General features: G+C 43.5%; 1 protein-coding gene across 2 annotated transcripts in view; it reads right to left on the bottom strand.

Annotated features, from left to right (window-relative positions):
• Nucleotides 1–14,272, bottom strand: part of hm13 (histocompatibility (minor) 13) — a 75,414-nt gene extending 61,142 nt beyond the window's left edge. For both annotated transcript variants that reach the window (XM_060836150.1, XM_060836149.1), the window contains exons 1-3: nt 14,004–14,272; nt 4,084–4,182; nt 3,880–3,962 (exon numbers count right to left, since the gene is read on the bottom strand). In XM_060836150.1, coding sequence (XP_060692133.1) covers nt 3,880–3,962; nt 4,084–4,182; nt 14,004–14,198 — 377 coding nt within the window. In that variant the 5' untranslated portion in view covers nt 14,199–14,272. The remainder of the gene's footprint in view (nt 1–3,879; nt 3,963–4,083; nt 4,183–14,003) is intronic.
• Between the last annotated feature and the right edge of the window lie 5,975 nt (nt 14,273–20,247).

The following is a 20,247-nucleotide window of genomic DNA, read 5'->3' as shown; positions in this document are numbered from 1 at the left end:
TATAATATTTGACCTTTCTATTCTTCCTACCAAAGCAGAAAACCTTGAATTTTCCCATGAGACACATTTTACTCACACACTTAACCAATCTATCTTCCTTTTAACCTCCTCACAGTCTGCCTTCCAAACCATCTTGGTATTATTGGTAAATTTGGCTACAAAAGTCAAGCAACTGAAATATATCTTAAATAATCTGAAGTTTGAAAACTGTTCTCTATGACACTCCAATAGTTACAATTTCTTAACCTGAGAATGTCCCAGTTATTCTGACAGTTTCACGTTAGCTTGTCAATCCACTATCCATGCTAATATATCACCCTGAACAACACAAGCAGTTACCTTCTGTAATAACCCTTTACAAGACATTTTATCAAGTGTCATTGCAAATAAATACTCAAGACAAAATCACACAGCTGCTCATGTACCTGAAAGTGCAGAGGTCTTTGTTGAAGTATTTAAACATTTTAGATATGCATTCATCGAAGATTAGGATGAAGCAATTTCCTCAAAACAGGAATATAGCGAACCCAAAAACAACAGTGCTTAAATTTACAATGCATAGCAATGTCTCTGAATTCCTTCTCGGAAATAGGTGGAGATATTGAAGAAAAAGAAAGAGGCAGCCAATTGGCTTAAATGAGAGAAGAGAGAAACAAGAGCAAGTCATTCAGCCCCTTTAGCCTATCCCTCCATACAATTAGATGATAGACAAACAGAGTAACTATCTACAACACAGTTACAAAGGTCAAACATGATACAATTGCTAGTTGTCTAATAGGACAAGGGATTTAGTGCAATAGTGCACAGCAAAAGGCAAGCAAATTTTATAATTACTTCATGCAGTTCTGTTTGTCAACCTTGCTTTTAAAAAGTCCTGTAAGTACTGGACAGTAAAAGGAAAGGTGCTTACTGGGCAGGTCTGAGAAGTGAGAAATTATGTGAGGTAACAAGTATAAATTAGTGAAGGGGATCAGAAATTGATAAAAAAAGGAAGTGAAATTAAGTGCATTGTTCTCCATGTAGTAATGCCAAAAGGAACTGCGCAGGCAAAAAGTATGCAGTATAATGAAATATCAATACAGAGGAGGAGAGTTCTGGGAGATGTTTAATCAAGCACAGAACATTGTGGAAAAAAAAATCAAGTAACCATCTTTGCCAAGTAGTACATCTTTCAGACACTCATACTGAGCAGTTGTGTTGATTATTGTGATTGTCTCAATTATTTATAGCACTCCATTCATCAATTCACTCATGAGAATATTACTTCAGATTTCTTGAAAATTTATGTGCTGTTGATTACAAGGAAGTTATATTCTGATATAGTATCAATTACAACTTAATTATTCTATATGAGAAGCATTAGTTTTCCATAGTTCGACTTGGTGTGAACAAGGGTATACATCTTTCAAACAGAATGGAGTGTTTTGAGATTACTTAGAGAGTGAGTAACACTGCACGTGCCAAGTAGTTGTTTTCAAACAGAATCCTTTGGGAAGGAAGTGCTGAACCTGGACACACATCACCCTTAAACTCGCAAAAGAAACCAATCTTAAAGTTCTCTTTTGCAAAGACGGTCAGTCTAACACCATCATTGCAGAATTCACAAAATAGACAAACCAAGTAAAAAAAATCAACCCAACATTTACTGGGTAAATGCGCATGTATAATGGTACTAAAAAATTCAGAATATTTCAGTGCAACTCCATTCTGTGCTGAGTTATCCAGTTGAGGCTGGGGTGACAGTACAGGCACAATTAGTTTAAATCAGCCTTGACAAAGCAAAGACAACCCTTCTGCTGATGACCTAGTGCTTTATCTGGAAGGTCCTCTTAAAGCAGTGAAAAGTCAGGCTCTGCTGTGACTTAAAGCAAATCCCTGCAATGGATGAATAACCAGAGATTCACTGTCTCAGGTCATACCTGAAGAAAGCCACTTTGGAGGGTCACTAATTTCCAAAGAATCATATATCAGTTCAAGTTACCTTACTGGGAAGAGGGAAAAAAAAATCTGATAAAAGTATGTTGCAGTTACGAGGGTGGAATGTTTTTCTGAAAATTGACTTTTGTTTTAAGGCCCAGGTATCAGTTTTCGCCAATCAGCTTACTAGGAGTAGGTGCAAAGTCAGATTTCACTTCAGTTCAAAATTTCTGATTGCCTTAAACTTGTGTGTCCCTTTTTCTACCTCTAATTTTATTAAAAGCACATTTTCAAGTTTCTGGACCATAATTTTCCAAAGTTTCAGTCAGATGTATTTAACATCCCTGTTGGCATTGTGCAGTTAATTTTTCAAAATGTTGCCACCCAATACTAACTTCTGGACATTTAAAATTAATAGATCAAATACTGTTTGCCAAGCAGAGTTCTAAATTTCTCCCAGTTTGAGAGGGCTGTGTTACAATCTTGGGGGAATCCAGTCACGTTTTAAAAAATACATGAAATCACGAGTATTTTCTGAAGAAACAAGCCACGAATTTCCTCAGTTTAATTATTTTTAAACTGTAGCAGAATCAAAGCAAACACCAAATACTATCAATCCTGAACTTTAACATCTAGAATAAACATGTAGTATACGTAAATTGACAAGTAAACTCTCGTCAAATCTAAACTATAAACCATGCTTTAAATGACAGATAGAATCAAGGCAATCCTTTACAATAGATTAGAATCCCCACAGTGTAGAAACTGGCTTTTGGCCTAACAAGTGCACACCGATCCTCCGAAGAGTATCCGACCCAAACTCATTCCCCTACATTTATCCCTGACTAATGTACCTAACCTACACATCCCTGAACACTATGAGCAATTTAGCGTGGCCAACTCACCTAACCTGCACAACTTTGGACTGTGGGAGGAAACGGGAGAACCTGGAGGAAACCCACACAGACACGGGAAGAATGTGCAAACTCCACACAGACAGTCACCAGAGGCTGGAATCGAACTCAGGTCCCTGGCACTGTGAGGCAGCAGTGCCAACCACTGAGCCACCCCATGAATTAGTTCAGCAATCCACTCAGCTTTCTCAAGTGTAACTTCAGCTACTCTCCTTCTTGGAGCTCGTGATCCCTAGCCAATAGCAGCACTCAATGGGTTCCACGGACATAGACTATCCCACAAAAAGCAGACATCTGCGGAAGCTGCTCAACTCAGCTTAAATGGGCATTGATCGATTGTTATTTTCAAATAACAAAATACTGCAGCAACCTCTAATCTAGCCTGTTAGCTTGCTTTCTTTAGCTAGTCAGTACTTGGCAATTGAAAACCCATGTTGGACATATTGGTGTTCTCTTATATATGTTTCAAAGATGTTCAGTTTGCTAGGAGTATGGATTCTTAATTTTCACTTTGTTTTTGCTTCCTCAGAAACAGGGAGAGTTCATTTTCTTTCTATTTTACCTATACACCTTCACTTTACATTCAGCTTCTACTTAACTGGAGCTTCCTTAAAAAAATACAAGTAAAAATGAAAGATACGTATCCCCCACAAGTGCTAGATTTAGTGCAGTTATGACAGTACGAACTTGATGGGCCAAACAACCTCTCATTTTCCGTATGATTCTACATACTTGAAAACATCTCCCAACACTGAACAACTCTATTTTAAGAGCTCTAGTTGGCACCACACTATTAGACAATAAAAGTCAACTCTCAGACAGCAAGTTAGAAGGGGCCCTGGCATTCTTTGCCCACCTCATTCCCCTCTCCTTCCCATGAACCCAGGATAAGAAAACATTTCCTCTCTAAAATGCCAGTCAACTAAATCAACCAGAGCTCTTTATTGAAGCATAGAGTTAAACTGTTATGTTGCACACACAACAAACCATAAACATTTGCTGCACAGCAAATGATTCACTTTTCCTCCACAGGACTGAGACCACATACCTTAAAGTGTGAGACAAAGCCAATATACCCAGTATGAAAAAATACATGGACAGCAGCAGGTTGATATATTCTTGAGAAAATATCTGAAAGCAGAAAATGCTGCAGTTAGTTTAGTACTTAGTGTAGTGCTGTTGGTAAGGCAAAGGATAATGGAAATCAAGACTAAGCACTTAAATTGAGGGACAATATGACAAATATACTTACTTTGAAAAATAGATAAAGGCCAAACAGTGTGCAGCTGGCAATGATGGGGAACCTGGCTGCATCTCGACTTGTAATGGTCTCTGGCATATCAGAGGAATTCTGCAATAAAAAGAAAATGGTTATACAATTCGTTCAAGATCAGGTTAAATATTTAATAGATGTTCAGGTCAGAATTTATTTTTATAAATATTTTAACTAAAGGCAAATTAAGCTGAAGCAAAATACATTTTCCTTCATCACCAAAGAGGTTTCATTTTTATCTTGATAGGCTTAAAATAACAACACCCATTTATGGAAAGCATTTAACTCCAGCCAAGCAAATTATCTCAAACCCACTGTGTTTACAACATGGAAAAGACAGTGAGAGAAAAAAAAGTGCCAGGTATCATTTATCCAATCCTAGGTAATTGGGATGCCAAGGTTTTACACATGCAAGTGCTAGAACTCCACAGAAAACAGCGAAAAAAATCCTCATTATATGTAACACTCAAGTCTTTCACAACTAATTAACGATCAAGGAATTTGTTTGCTGCCTTAGTCTTCAGAAAAATTATCAAATTAAATGAATAAAGGTACTAGTAAGGACGAAGGTCTGAATTTTTCCAGTCACTCATCTCTACTACTAAAAGTATATTTTCATAATTCCATCTGCAGTGATACAGTAGGGACAATTACGTCAGTTTTATCTCAAATAATTAAACTCAAAGTGGACTCGAGATGCTAGGACCTTGTCATTGCTCACTTTCTTTTGAAATACAGTGAGCAAATTCAAGGTGCGACACATCAATCACTGGCTTACTGTGGCAACAAGATGTGTGAGGCACACCTAAACTAGTAAAAGAATATACAGAAATTAGGAACTGGTCAAATTTATTTCAAAACTAAACCCAAGGAAAACAAGTTTACTGCACATAATTTAGTTATCTTTTTCCATTAAAAATCTGGCAACCATAAAGCCAACAACAGAGCACCCAACCTGCTTGGAATTGAGAATTTCAAAGTTTAGTAACAATGCAGTAATGCATCCTCATCTTAATCCCAAATGGCTGTCATCTTATCCCAATTTTACTATATTCTGCAGGGTCATTCTCTAACCAGGGAAACTGATAATTTATTTCAGTGAGATCACTTCTGAACTAGAGAGAACACAGATCTATTTGACATAATCGCTCCTCATAAAGCAATCTGTAGTTAACTATATTGTCAGATGGAAACCGAGTGGACTTACTGGATTGGGTGTGAGACTTGAATTTCACACATGGTCTTCTCAAATGATCTGACAAATCATTCAGTTGCAACAAGAGCTACAAAACAAAGAGTCTAAGAAAGAATTGGAAGTATGACCTGACACTGACTCTGGCATTGATCATGTTAAAGGCACACATCCAGCTGCAAATTCCTTACCATCCAAGGACATGCCAAAATTAGGAAAACAGACTAATCAAGCAAAAAAATAAACCACATTTAGAGTCAGACCTTCCTGCCAACACTCCCGACTTCACCAGTACCTTCCCTGGATACATCATGTGCCTTGGCAGGACAGACCCAGACATGGACGTGCCTTGGGAGTTTCGAACACTGATTACGGACACCCCTCAAGTCTCATAGCATTTCACCAAAAAGTCAAAAACCCTTGTTGATCATCACCAAACATGCTACTTCAACTGATGAATCATGCAATTCCACATTAAGCAACACTTGGAAGAACTGGTGCTATCATACTGAAAATACTTGTAACAGGAGAATAGAATGCCCTTTGTTTTAATTGGATTGACTATTCCAACGTACTGCTGGCTGGGCTTCCAAATCCTACCCTCAAACTGGAGGTCATCCAAAGCAGTGCAGCTTGTGCCTCTGGAATTTTGGTGATTTAATTTGCAATATCACCCATACTAGTTCGATTGCACAAGCCAAGAAGTTGTTTGGATTGCAAAATTCTCACACCTCTTTTCAAATCTCAACATGGTCTCTTCCTTCACCACCTCTCGTCTTAAATCAGTCCCACCATCATCCGAAATATCTGGTCTATCAGTCACTCACTCACTGATACTAAATCTTGAGTGGCTTAAGTCCCAAGCTCTAGAATCCCCCCTCAATCTTACTTTCGTCCTCAAGACACTCCTTAAAAATTGAGTAAATACTCCTTACTGACCTGCATGTCATGTTTTACATAGAAAAATAGAAGAGAGAGTAGGCCATTAGACCCCTCAAGGCTGATCACTGAGCTCAATACCTTAATAATGCCCTTCACCACCCTCTTCCCCTCCATGCCCATTGATCACTTTAAGCACAAGAGCTATATCTACTTCTGTCTTCAACAGAATCATAAAAAACAAGAGTAAGTTTATAATGGTTAAATGGTTTCAAACATATTCTAAGGCCTTTCACAGGCACTACAAGTTGTTAACGCCACACAGACTGAGCCTTGAAAGACAGTTGGCACCTGAAGGCCTCCTGCCTGAAATGTCGATTTTCCTGCTCCTCAGATGTGCCTGACCAGCTGTGCTTTTCCAGCACCACTTAATCTTGAACTTTCAGCTGCAGCCAGTAGTCAGATAAAAATCTACTTGAGCACAGTCTCAGCAAGTAACTCATTGCATTTGGATCTTTCCATGACTACACTGATATGCGTGACCATCAACGTTCCCTGAAGAAACAAAATCCCACCAACACATTGAGGACACAATCCATTGTGTTGCACGATATTTGTCTTACACTAGAAAGGTTGGATTCACAACAGATCCAGCAGCTCAATAAATACTGGATACACATGATGTGCACAGTGGAACTGTATTCAACTTCTTGGAAAGGTTTTTCTTCCACTCTGTCATTACTAATAAATTAGGAGATCGATGATGGTTCAATGAAGTGCATAGGAGGGGATGCCAGGAGCAGCATCACATATCTCCAAGAGGTGATAGCCTGAAGCAAAAACACAGCACTCAATGCATGAAAGAGAAAGAAGCACAAAGGTCAGCACTCCCACAACCAATCACAAGGATCTGCAATCAGTTGTGAATGGAGGATTAGAATTAAATAAGGATGCTGGAGACTTTTGGACTATCCTGATCCTTAATGTTAGCACAGCCACCAGATCAGTAAAAAAGAAAAGGTCTAAGTACTTAAAACCATCTTCAGGTAGACATGCTCAGTTGATGAGTCAGTATAGCCTCCTCTTGAGATTACAGAAGCCAGACAACACCAGCAATTCAATCCACAAGACCAAGAAATAGTTAGGCACACTAAATATAGCAAAGACTATGGGCTCTGATCACAGCTGGTGGCAGTACAAAAGACTTGTGCTCCCCAATTCACTGTAAACCTAACCAAGTTGTTCCAGTTGTACCTTCCAAGTTGGTATTGAGGAGACAAGGCAGAAAATTAGACTACATTCCCTAATGACTTGAGATCTTCCTATACATAAAATGCAGGACAAATTCAATCCATCCAATTACTGTGCCATCGATCTACTCTCAATCATCAGCAAAGTGAGGGGTAGGTTGCCCACAGTTCTATCGAGAGAGTCACTTAACCTTTGCACCAACACTCCATTTGGGTTCCTCCAGGACCAGCCACCATCTGACCTTATTACAAAGAGCCAAATTCTACAGGAATGGCAAGAGTAATTACCTCTGACATCAGGGCAGCATTTAACCAAGTGTAGCATCAAGACCCTAAGTGGCACGGTGGCTCAGTGGCTAGCAGTGCTGCCTCACTGCACCAGAGACCTGGGTTCAATTCTAACCTCGAATGACTGTCTGTATGGAGTTTGCATGCTCTCCCCATGTCTGCATGGGTTTCCTCTGGGTTCACCAATTTCCTCCCACAGTCCAAAGATGTGCAGGTTAGGCAGATCAGCCATGCTAAATTGCCCATAGTGTCCAGGAATGTGCAGGCTAGGTGGATCAGCCAAGAAAAATGCAAGGTTACAGGGATAAGGTAGGGGGTGGGTCTAGATTGGTTGCTCTTCGGGGGGTTGATGTGGACTTGATGGGTCGAATGGCCTATTTCCACACTGTAGGGATTCTATTATGATTCTATGAAAATCGAAATTCACAGGACAAAACTTTTCTGGAAACAGGAAGAGGATTTAGGAGTCCAGTCATCTTCAACACAGAACATCACTGCAAGAGCTTTTTCAACAGCTTGAGGTCTAAGCATCTGCAGTGACTTCAGTGATGATCTTTCCTCCATTATCAAGTCAGACGTAAAGATGTTTGATTCCACCATGTACAGCACCATTTCCAATTCCTGACAAAATGAAGCAGCCAGCTTGCATACATAGCAAAACCCTGACAATATCAAAATTTGGATTTATAAGTGGGAAGAAATATTTACATGATGCAAGTGCCACACAGAGACCACTTCCAACAAGCAATAGTCTACCACCTGCCCTTAACATTGAACAGTACTACAATAATCAACTCCTCCACTAACATTCATGAGAAAATGAACTGGAACCAGCCATATACATTCTGTGGCTACAAAAGTAGATCAGAGTTGGGAATTTAATGGAAAGTAACCTTCTGACTCTTAACAGTGCATGCCCACCATCTACAAAGGACAAGTTAGGAGTTCAACAGAATACACTACTTGGCTGGATGAATGCAGCTCAAATAACACCTAAACACTTGAAACCATCCAGAACAGAGCAGTCCACTTTATCAGCAGCTCATCCACCAATGCTGTGCACTACACACAAGTAGTATTGCATTCTGGGTCAGTGGTGCTGGAAGAGCACAGCAGTTCAGGCAGCATCCAACGAGCAGCGAAATCGACGTTTCGGGCAAAAGTCCTTCATCAGGAGGCTTTTGCCCGAAACGTCGATTTCGCTGCTCATTGGATGCTGCCTGAACTGCTGTGCTCTTCCAGCACCACTGATCCAAAATCTGGTTTCCAGCATTTGCAGTCATTGTTTTTACCTCGTTGATCTTTACCAAGCAGTATTGCAGCTAATGCTCCTCCACAGCTCCTTCCAAACCCACAACCTGTATCACCTGGATAAACAAGAGCAGCAGATGCACAAGAACACCTCTACTTGCAAGTTCCATCCAGGCCACAAACCATCCTAACTTGGAATTTTTTTGCTGTTCCTTCATTGTCACAGGATCAAAATCCACAAACTCCCACTCTATTAACAACATGGGTGTAGCCACATCAAGACCACAAAGCCAAGCCTGCACCATTGGCAATTTGTGCAGGAATGCTAATCTAGTCTCAGTAAAGGGAGAGAAACAGCTAAAGAGGACCTTAAAAATAAAGTCAAACATCAGGATATTACACCTTGCAGCTATGCTTTATGGAAAGATAGTTGATTAAAAAGAGGAGATGAAAACACCTCTTCTTATGCAGTAAGTTATGGTCAGGAATTCACTGCAGCCATCCCTAGTGATAGCAGATTTAATAGTGAATTCCAAAGGGAATCAGACATACTTTCAGGGCTGTAAATTTGCAGAGCTATGGAGAAAGAACAGGAGAGAAAGTCTAATTAGGATGCCTTACAAAGTTGCAATGGGCTGGATTGATTGTACCAAACAGTGCACAATACTTTCTTTGAACTGGTTATGAGAACAAATCTCAAATGTATCGCCTTAAAATCTAACACTAAATATCTATCAATTCTGAGAACAATCAAATGGTGCTTAATAGGTTAGCATCTCACCTGATGTCACCTATTTGATTATTAAGTATATCCTCAACTTTCCTTTAATTGAGTAGCACATAAAATTTCCGAAGATGGATAATACAATAAGAGACATGGTAAGACATACTGTTCAAAGACAGGAGAGATGAAGTAGATATAGGATGAGAATAGCACATCACAGGAGGCAGCTAAAAACCCCAACTAGCTCAACCCGCATTTCCATTCTTCCCCTTGTATCTGAAATGCTTCCTCTTGCAATTTGCTTTTGAAGACCAAAACATAATCTGTTCCTACCACACATTAGACAGTGCACTTGGAATCAATCACAGTATATCAAAACATTTGCTTGTGTAATTTCCAGTCCTTTAGGCAACCACCTCATATTTGTACCCTCTGATCCTTCACACATTGGAAGCAGTCTCTCAATTTAATCTAAACTTTGGTCAATTTTAAACACATCCATCCAATCTGCTCTCAAGTTGTCCCTGCTCCAGGAAGAGTAAATAACCTCAGTTTTTCTTGTTTATCCAATTAAAATTCCTGGAACCATTTAAGCAAATCCCTTCTGCATGCTCTTCAAAGCATTGCCCAGAAGGAGAGAACAACTTTACTGGGATCAAACTTGCAATTTATAAAGTTCTGAAGAATGGTCACAGGATCTGAAACTTTATCTATGTTTTCTCTTCACAGATGCTGCCAGACCGACAAGGTTTTTCCAGCAATATCTGTTTTCGTGAGCAATTTATAAAGATTCACTAGAACTTCAAGCTTCAATGCATGATATTCATGATCCTCCACTTCATTAATGACTACAACAGCAACTACACTTTGGATGACCAGAAACATGTGCTTGGAAAGCTATCATATAAATGGTCATATTCTTTCAATTAGGCAAGAGTGAGGACTGCAGATGTTGTTCACCTATCCCGTCATCTTACTATCAAAGATACACAGAATCAACAGAATGATTAAAACAGAGAGTGAGGACGTTTGGGCTGTCATAACTGTGCTGGTTCTCTGCAACAGCAAATCATTTCTTCCACTCTTCCACTTTATTTCCGTCACCACCAAACGTTTCCTCCTCAACTAACTGTCCAGTTCTCTTTTGAAAGCTGTGATAAAATCTGCCTCCACCACATCTTTCGGCAGTGAATTTCAGATTGCACCCACTCACCAGATAAATAAAAGATTTTCCTAACGTCATAGTTACCTGTTACCAAAGTCACCTTGTATGGGGGGGGGGGGGGGGGGGGGGGGGGGGGGGGGGGGGAAGGGAAGAAGGGATGCTGATAGGCTGAGAAGGAAGACAGACACGTAGGACATTTTAAAAGGACGGTGCTGATTTGGAGTGCTGAATCTGGGATAAAGTAGGGGATGTGGAGATCAGGAAACTGGTGAATATCAATATTGATCCAGTGTGGTTGCACAGTCCCAAGGTGGAAGAGGAGGCGTTCTTCCTCCAGTTGTTGGGTGGCTAGAATTTGGCAGTGGAATTGGCCCAGGACTTTTATGTCCTTGATAGGGTTTTTGGCCATAGGGCAGTGGGGTTGATTAGTGCATGTCTCCCAGAGATGCTCTCTGAAACGTTCTGCAAACTAACATTCTGTCTCCCCAGTGTAGAGGAGACCACATCGAGAGGCACACAGTACATCAGGTGTTTGCAGGTGCAGGAAAATTCTGCTGCAGGTGCAAGAATCCTTTGGGGCCTTTGATGGAGGTGAGAAAGGTGGTGTGGGTGCAGGTTATATGGTGGCAAGGTGGCAGTGAAGGGTGGGTTGGTGATGGTCCTAACAAGGGAATCACGGAGGGAATGGTCTCTGCAGAATGCTTAAAGGAGTGGGGAGAGAAGTATATCTCTGGTGGTGAGGGCTGACTGTAGTTAACGGAAATGGCAGAGGATGATACGCTATATCCAGAGATTGGTGGGGTGGAAGGTGAGGACCAGGGAGGTTTTGTCCTTGTTGCAATTAGAGGGTGGGGTTCAAGGGCAAAGTTGCGAGAAGTGGAGGAGATGCACTGGTGGGCATTGTTGACAATATGGGAGGGGCAATTGCGATCATTGAAGTAGGAGACAATCTGGGTTGTTCTGGAGGGGAATTGGTCCTCCAAGGAGCAGATGCGGCAGAGGTGGAGAAATCAGAAGTAAGGGATAACATTTTTACAGAAGCATTTTGACATGCAAGTCCTGGGCTACCTCCACCACCAAATTCTAGCCACCTGACGACTGGAAGAAGAATTCATCTTCCACCTTGGGACCCTCCAACTACATGGGATCAATGTCAATTTCACCAGTTTCCTGATCTCTCCTCCCCCAAACCAACACCACCCTCTTGAACTGTCCAACCTGTCCATCTTCGTTCCCACCTATCCACTCCACCCTTACTCTGACCAATCACCACCATCCCCACCATCTACCTATCGCATTCCCAGCTACCTTACCCCCAGCCCCACACCCTCTCCCATTTATCTCTCAGCACCCTTGGGCCACCCCACCCACTCCTTACGAAGAGCTTATGGTCAAAATGTTGACTCTCCTGATTCTCGGATGCTGCCTGAACGGCTGTGCTTTACCAGCACCACACTTTTTGACTCTGATCTCTAGCAACTGCAGTCCTCATTTTCTCCTTGTATGTGTCCTTCAGTTCTTAATATTTTTGTCAATAGGAACAGTTCCTCCCTAATCTAATCCAACCAGATCTCAATTCTCAACATCTGACATCATTATATTCTCCTCTTCTTTGAGAGCAGCCCCTGCTTCTCCACAATATCTTCATGATTGGATTCCTAACTAGGTTACTTCCCTTGAACTCTCCTGTATCCTCTCTAATGCCTTCTAATATATAAAACAACCTAACCAAGTGTATAGATATCCAACACACACAAGCAAACAGTTTAAACAGTGACAAAGGCATAGGTAACTTGCATGAAACCAAAGGATATACTCGAGAAGTACATCCTGTATTTGTGAACAGTGCATTGAAAATGTGATTCCTTTTTCCCCAAGCTGGTTTTTTTTCAGCTGCTGTGCCATTCCCCCTGGAAGTATCACTAAAAGTACAAACATACAGGCATCCAAATAAAACATTACACCATTTGAAGAGAAGCATATAGGTCAAGTTAGGTCTGGGAGCTTCTGCCAAGAGAAAATATGAGTTAACCTTTCAGTTCCGGTGACCCTTCTTCAGTCAGTGGACTTGAAGAGTTAACTCTGTTTCTGTCTTCGCAGATAGAGTCATAGAGAGAGTCATAGAGATATGCAGCATGGAAACAGACCCTTCGGTCCAACTTGTTCATGCTGAACACATATCCCAACCCAATCTAATCCCACCTGCCAGCACCCGGCCCATATGCCTCCAAACCCTTCCTGTTCATGTACCCATCCAAATGCCTCTTAAATGTTGATGATGAAAGACCTGCAGAGTTTCTCCAGCCATGTGTCTGTCTGTGTGTCTGTGTATCTGTGTGTGTATCTGTGTCTGTGTGTGTGTGTGTGTGTGTGTCTGTGTGTGTCTGTGTCTGTGTGTATCTGTGTGTGTGTCTGTGTCTGTGTGTGTGTCTGTGTGTCTGTATCTGTGTCTGTGTGTCTGTATCTGTGTCTGTGTGTCTGTATCTGTGTCTGTGTGTGTGTGTCTGTGTGTCTGTATCTGTGTCTCTGTCTGTCTGTGTGTCTGTATCTGTGTCTGTGTGTGTGTGTCTGTGTGTCTGTATCTGTGTCTCTGTCTGTCTGTGTGTCTGTATCTGTGTCTGTGTGTGTGTGTCTGTATCTGTGTCTGTGTGTGTGTCTGTGTGTCTGTATCTGTGTCTCTGTCTGTCTGTGTGTCTGTATCTGTGTCTGTGTGTGTGTGTCTGTGTGTCTGTATCTGTGTCTCTGTCTGTCTGTATCTGTGTCTGTGTGTGTGTGTCTGTGTGTCTGTATCTGTGTCTCTGTCTGTCTGTATCTGTGTCTGTGTGTGTGTGTCTGTGTGTCTGTATCTGTGTCTCTGTCTGTCTGTGTGTCTGTATCTGTGTCTGTGTGTGTGTCTGTGTGTCTGTATCTGTGTCTGTGTGTCTGTATCTGTGTCTGTGTGTCTGTATCTGTGTCTGTGTGTCTGTGTGTAGACAGTATTTGTTTGGGTTGGAGACCTGGCTCTTTGTGAGCTGACTGTGGCTCAGTTTGTTTTTTGGGAGGAACAGGAGAAAACCTCGGCCCGCCTGGGATGGATGGATTAGAGGGAGGAGGATGGGCCTGGTGGTACCTGTCCAGCCCAGCCTGAGCCCAGCCGCCCCACTAACTTACCTTAGACTTGGCACAGCTGACAGAGCGCAGGGCCCCGAAGAAGATGGGCAGCAGCGCCATCAGCACCAGGCTGCCGTAGGCCACCGCCGAGCCTTCGGGAGTCGCCACGAACCGGGCGGTGGCGTTGGCGGCGATGGTTTCGGTGTCGTTCAGGGTGGTGTTGTCGGCGGGCAGCGGGCTCTCCATCTCCGCCATGTTTCTCCCCCTCCCCCTTGTCCAGAGCCTGAGGAAAAGGCCACGTTTCCTTAGCGGCCGGCGGCGGACGTGACGTCACCCAACGGGCGGGAGGGCACCGGAAACCGTCATCGTCACAGCAACCGGCCGAATCACCATAGCAACTGGCCAGGAGACCGCAAGGTGCAAGGGAGAGGAGGAGGCCGCTCAGCCCATCCACCCCGCTCCTGTTCCTGTAAGTCACAGGGAGAGGAGGAGGCCGCTCAGCCCATCCACCCCGCTCCTGTTCCTGTAAGTCATAGGGAGAGGAGGAGGCCGCTCAGCCCATCCACCCCGCTCCTGTTCCTGTATGTCATAGGGAGAGGAGGAGGCCGTTCAGCCCATCCACCCCGCTCCTGTTCCTGTACGTCACAGGGAGAGGAGGAGGCCGCTCAGCCCATCCACCCCGCTCCTGTTCCTGTAAGTCATAGGGAGAGGAGGAGGCCGCTCAGCCCATCCACCCCGCTCCTGTTCCTGTCAGAAATAGGGATGTGGAGGCCACTCAGCCCATCCACCCCGCTCCTGTTCATTAAGAAATAGGGACAGGAGGAGATCGCTCAGCCTCTCTACCCACTCCTGGATCTGTAAGGAAAAGAGCTGGGAGAACACGGTGGCTCAGTGGTTAGCACTGCTGTCTCATAGCACCAGAGTCCCAGATTCGATTCCAGCCTCAGGTGATTGTCTGTGTAGAGTTTGCACGTTCTCCCCATGTCTGCGTCAGTTTCCTCCAAGTGCTCCAGTTTTCTCCCACAGTCCAAAGATATGCAGCTCAGGTGAATTGGTCATGTCAAATGATCCATAATGTTCGGGAAATGGGTTTGGATGGTTTATTCATTGGGTCGGTGTGGACTGGTTGGGCCGAAGGGCCTGTTTCCACACTGTAGGGAATCCAATCAAGACCGCTCAGCCCCTCCACCTGCTCCCATAAAAAATGGGAGGCTGCTCAGCCCTTTGAGCCTGCTCCTGTAGAAATAGGGACAGGAACAAGCTGTCAGAGGAAGTCGAGGAGGCTGGTACAATGACAACATTTAAAAGTCATCTCGAAATATATATGAATAGGAAGGGTTTAGGGGCATATGGGACAAGGGCTAGCAAATGGAACAAGATTTTTTTCTTTGCTTTCCCTTAAAACTTTACTCCCACACCACCACCTAACTGCGTAGTGCTTATATTTTCCCCAGCACCCATGTCGTGTGTGTGCAGGTGTGAGGCACAGTGAAAGACAACACGTGTACAAATCTTTATTCAATTTCCACCAACAGGAAGAAAGGAAACACGACGGTGGTCAGTGACAGGCAGTGCCCTTCTCATCAAAGGGCAAGAGTGGGTGATCAAAAAAGTGACGGAGAAGGCAGGGATTAAATCAGAATAGAATTGGAGGGAGAAATAAAGCACTCCACTCGCTGAGGTGCCACATCTCCCTGAACAGCTCGAGGGTGTTTGATAGACACTGCGTGCTCCTTCTCCAAGGACACCAGGGCTCGGACGTAGCCATGAAAGAGGGCCAGGCAATTGGCCATAGTGACCCCCTCTGTGGCCCGCTGCCTGCATCTGTTTATGGCCAGTTCGGCCAGGCCCAGGAGCAGATCCATGAGGAGATCCTCTGAACTCCCTTCACCCCTCCGCTCTGGGTGCCCAAAGATCGGGAGCGTGGGACCGAAGTGCCGTCGAAAGCAAAGGAGAAGGTTCTCTAGAAAACTAAAAAGGGAGTGCAACCGACCACACCCCATATGTACATGGTCCATGGACTTTGCAGCACCACAGAACAAGCAGTTGGGCTGGGAGTTCGTGAACCACCTCAATCTGCGGTTGCAGGGGGCTGCTGTGTGCAGCATCCTCCATCCCAGATCCCCGAGAGAAAGCGGGAGGACTCCCGCGTGGGACAGGATTAATTTAGGATATCCAGTCAGCATCGATGAAGTGAACCGAAGGGTCTCTTTCTGTGCTGTACATCTTGATTTGGAGAGAGGAGGCGATTCAGCCCCATTGAGCCTGCTCCTGTATGAAATAAGGACAGGAGGAGGCATGCTTCTATAATAGGGACAGAAGGAGGCCATTCAACCCCTCAAAACTGTTCCTTTAAGATGAATGGTTATAAGGAAAGGAGGAGGTCATTTACCCACTCAAGCCTACTTCTGTTTAAAAAAAGAGGGACAGGAGAATACCGTTCAGCCCCTCAAGCATGCTGCTATCTGATGTAAGGAGAAGAGGAGACCATTCACCCCGCCTCGAGCCTTGCTCCACTATATAAAACAATGACAGAAGAAATTCATTCATCCCAGCAGAAATAGGTCATTCAGGTCCTCAAGCCTGCTTCACCATAAGGAATAGGTAGCTCGGCCCCCTGGAGCCCACTGTACAATCATGAATAGGAACAGGAGTAGGTTTGTCAGCGTCCCATGCCTGCTCTGTCATTCACTATTATCATGGCTGATCATCCTAGTCAGTAACCTGTCCCTGCTTATCCCTCATATCCTTTGATGCCTTGAGCCCCAAGTGCTATGTCCAATTCTGTATTCTGCAGACTTGGTGCAAGAACAGCTTAGGATCTCAAAGCAGTAAGATTTACCATCCAGATCCTCCTCATAGTCTCTATTGTTTGTATCCCATCAGTGGAACTTAGTCACTAACATACAATCAACGATATCTAGTTCGAGATGGGTCGGGACAGGAGAAGGCTGCTCAGCCCCTCCACCCTGCTCCTGTCAGAAATAGGGACAGGAGGTGGCCACTCTGCCCCTCCACCCTGCTCCTGCTCCTGTCAGAAATAGGGACAGGAGGTGGCCGTTCTGCCTCTCCACCCTGCTCCTGCTCCTGTAAAAATAGGGACAGGAGCTGGCCGTTCAGCACCTGGAGTAGCAATTTTAGACACCAAGTGATTTTCCTCTACTCCATCAGGATATGTGACCTTGTAGGTCTCTACCTGAAAGAGAGGTGTGTCGACAAGCCTACCCATGGTGAGCAGCAGTGCAAAAAGTGTATAACATGGTGGTGTATGGTGAAGTTTGCTCATATGACATGATGAGCAGCGGTGCAGATTCTATTTAACTGCCTCATGCCACGTGCTGACAGCAGTAGAGGTCTGACAAGTCACCTTTAAGTGTCCTGCTTATGAAGACAGTCAGCAGAAAGAGCTGGACAATGTTACAGAAGAAAACCTTATGGCAATATTCAACAAGGCCAAATCTATAGTCAGAAATAAAACACTTTCCCCTCTGGTAAGACAAACACTGCAGCAGGTATGTTAGAAACATCTTGGAAGCTGGAGTATTAGTCTGCACGGCATTTGCAGATTACACAGGGTGCAAATAATTTGTAGAGTGATCTTGAATTGGGGTTCAGCTGGAGAATACATGGGCATTGGAGCTCTTTGAATAGAGTTAAAATCCCTGAAGGATAAGGTGAGACATTAAAACTGGTGCAGAATCCAAAGAATAGTCCTTGGACTTGAAACATTAATTCTGTTTTACTCTCCACAGATGCTGCCAGCCCTGTTGAGTTTCCCCAGCATTTTATGTTTTTACATGAGCACAGTATTACAGACTGGATCAGCTGGAATGTACCTCCAGCTTAGACCAAATATCACTGCTAAAGCAAGCAACACGATGAAGCACACCTACAGTAAGGATAATCAGTAGCCACCGAAGTAATTCAAACCAAGTTTGCAGACCTAGACACATTACAAAGCCAGAATCATAGTAATAAAGGGTTATATTCAAAGTGTAAGCAAACAGAAGGTGCAAGTTACGAGATCCATTATAAAAAATTTCAGTGAAGGTGGAAATAATTTATTTTGTTAATTCAGAGGATCTGGGATTTGCCAGCTGGACCAGCATATGTTTTTTTTATTCATTTACAGAATGTTGGAATCATTTATTGCCCATACCTAATTGCCCAGAATGCAGTTAAAAGTCAACTAGATTGCTCTGGGTCTGGACTCTCATGTGGGTCAGACTAGATAAGAACGGCAGAGATTCGTTTCTGTAGAACATGAGTGAACCAAATGGTTTTTTCACCGACAGCCATTTCTTACTGGAGTAGTTGGTAAATTCAATAAAATCTTAAATTTCATTTAATGGGATAGCAGTAATATCACTGGATTTGTAATCTTGAGGCCCAGGCTAATGTTCTGAGTATATGCGTACAAATTCCACCTTGTCAGCTGGGGAAATTTGAATTCAGATAATAAATCTGGAATATGAAGCTGTGGTGATTGTAAAAGGTCAGCAGGTGGACCTCATTAGAATATGAGTTCCCTGATTGGGGCTGTTACCCTGGTCCAAGCAGGGAGTCCTGGCTGACAGATATAAGCAGGAGTGTCACAGGGTCTGCTCACTGTAGGAGCTGGCTCTGCGCTAGCTGGGTCAGTGTCATGTACTGTGCACAAGTAAATAAAGGGTGACTTAGTGACAGGATACCAGCCTTCGTGTAGTTATTTCAGAAGTTAATCTAAGTGATGATAACCATGGCAGTTATCACAGATGATTATAAGAATGTGCCTATGCAGAAGAAGTCTAGAGAGAATTGCAGTCATGTTCGTTTGAGGTTCATCCCAAGCACCCGAGCAGCGCTATGACGCGGGACTCCGTGCTCTACGGCCTATTCCCCGAGACGCACACCGAGACGAACAGCAACTGTGCCTGGAGGATCATCAACTCGGTGAAAGATGCTCTTTGGGCGGTCTGAAACCTGTTGATCTTCCAGCTGAAGGAGTTGACCCCGACTGAGTGTTGCAGACTGGCACCTTCCAAGGTCCAGGACTACGTGTTGAGGGATGCGCTGAAGCTTGGGGCAGCTGCCGCCAAGGTGCAGTGGGGAAAGACAACTGTATAGCATCTGCCTGCCTAAGAAGAACAGGGAGCCCACCCAGTCATTTGGACTCTGCTGATGCCTCAGCAGAAGAGCTGGATGGTAAATGTACAGACCTGTATATAGGAAAAATAAACTTAGATGTCTGTATGTAAAGCAATGTAATGTGTGCACAAGAATGGCATGAGCTGAAAATGTGTTGCTGGAAAAGCGCAGCAGGTCAGGCAGCATTCAAGGAGCAGGAGAATTGACGTTTCGGGCATGAGCCCTTCTTCAGGAATGGCATGACCAATTGTATAGAGTTCCAAATAATTTTATGAATAAAGTGTTTTTTTGAAATATATTATGGTTATAAAAATCCATCTGGTTCATTAATGTTCTTTAAGGAAGGGAATCTGCCTTTCTTACGTACCTGTGACTCTAGGTGAACAGCAATGTGGTTGACACCGAAGTGACTTTTGAAATGGCTAAGTAAATCACTCAGTGCTAGGGCAGTCATGACAACAAACACCAGCAATCCCTGTGACCCATGAAACAACAAAACAAGTTAAATGGTGAAAAGTTGGAAACATCTTGACTGGCGTATGAGAAGAGATTAAATTGATGAGGATTGTATTTATAGAAACCCTCAGTGTAGAAATAGGCCATTTGACTCCACACCAGCTCTCCAAAGAGCACACTACCCCAACCATCCCTGTAACTTTCCATTTCCCATGGCTAACACACCTAACGCACATATCTCTGGATACTATGGGTAATTTAGAATGGCCAATCCACCAAACCTGCACATCTTTGGACTGTGGGAGGAATCCGAAGCACCCGGAGGAAACCCATGCAGCCATGGGGAGAACATGCAACCTCCACACAAATAGTTATCCGAGGGTGGAGTTAAACCCAGATCCATGGCACTGTGATGTAGCAGTAGTAACCACTGAGCCACCGTGCTGCCTCAAATGAGAGGGGAATCTCATGGAAATCTATAAAATACCAACACCACTAGAAAGGTTAGATGCAGGAAGAATGTCCCTGCTGGTGGGGGAATGCAGAACCGGGGTCATAGTTTAAGCATAAGGGGTGAATTTTTCAGACTGTGATCAGAAGAAGTTTTTTCACCCAGAGTTTGTGGAAATCACTGTCAGAGAAAGTAGTTGAGGCCAAAGCATTATGTCTTTTCAAGAAGGTGGTAGAATTTGCTCTTGTGGCTAAAGTGATGAAGGGATAT

Source organism: Hemiscyllium ocellatum, chromosome 15 (assembly GCF_020745735.1).
Source record: "Hemiscyllium ocellatum isolate sHemOce1 chromosome 15, sHemOce1.pat.X.cur, whole genome shotgun sequence".
NCBI classification, from domain to species: Eukaryota; Metazoa; Chordata; class Chondrichthyes; order Orectolobiformes; family Hemiscylliidae; genus Hemiscyllium; species Hemiscyllium ocellatum.
Note: the sequence above shows the minus strand (reverse complement) of the source record. Positions and strands in the feature narration are given on the sequence as shown.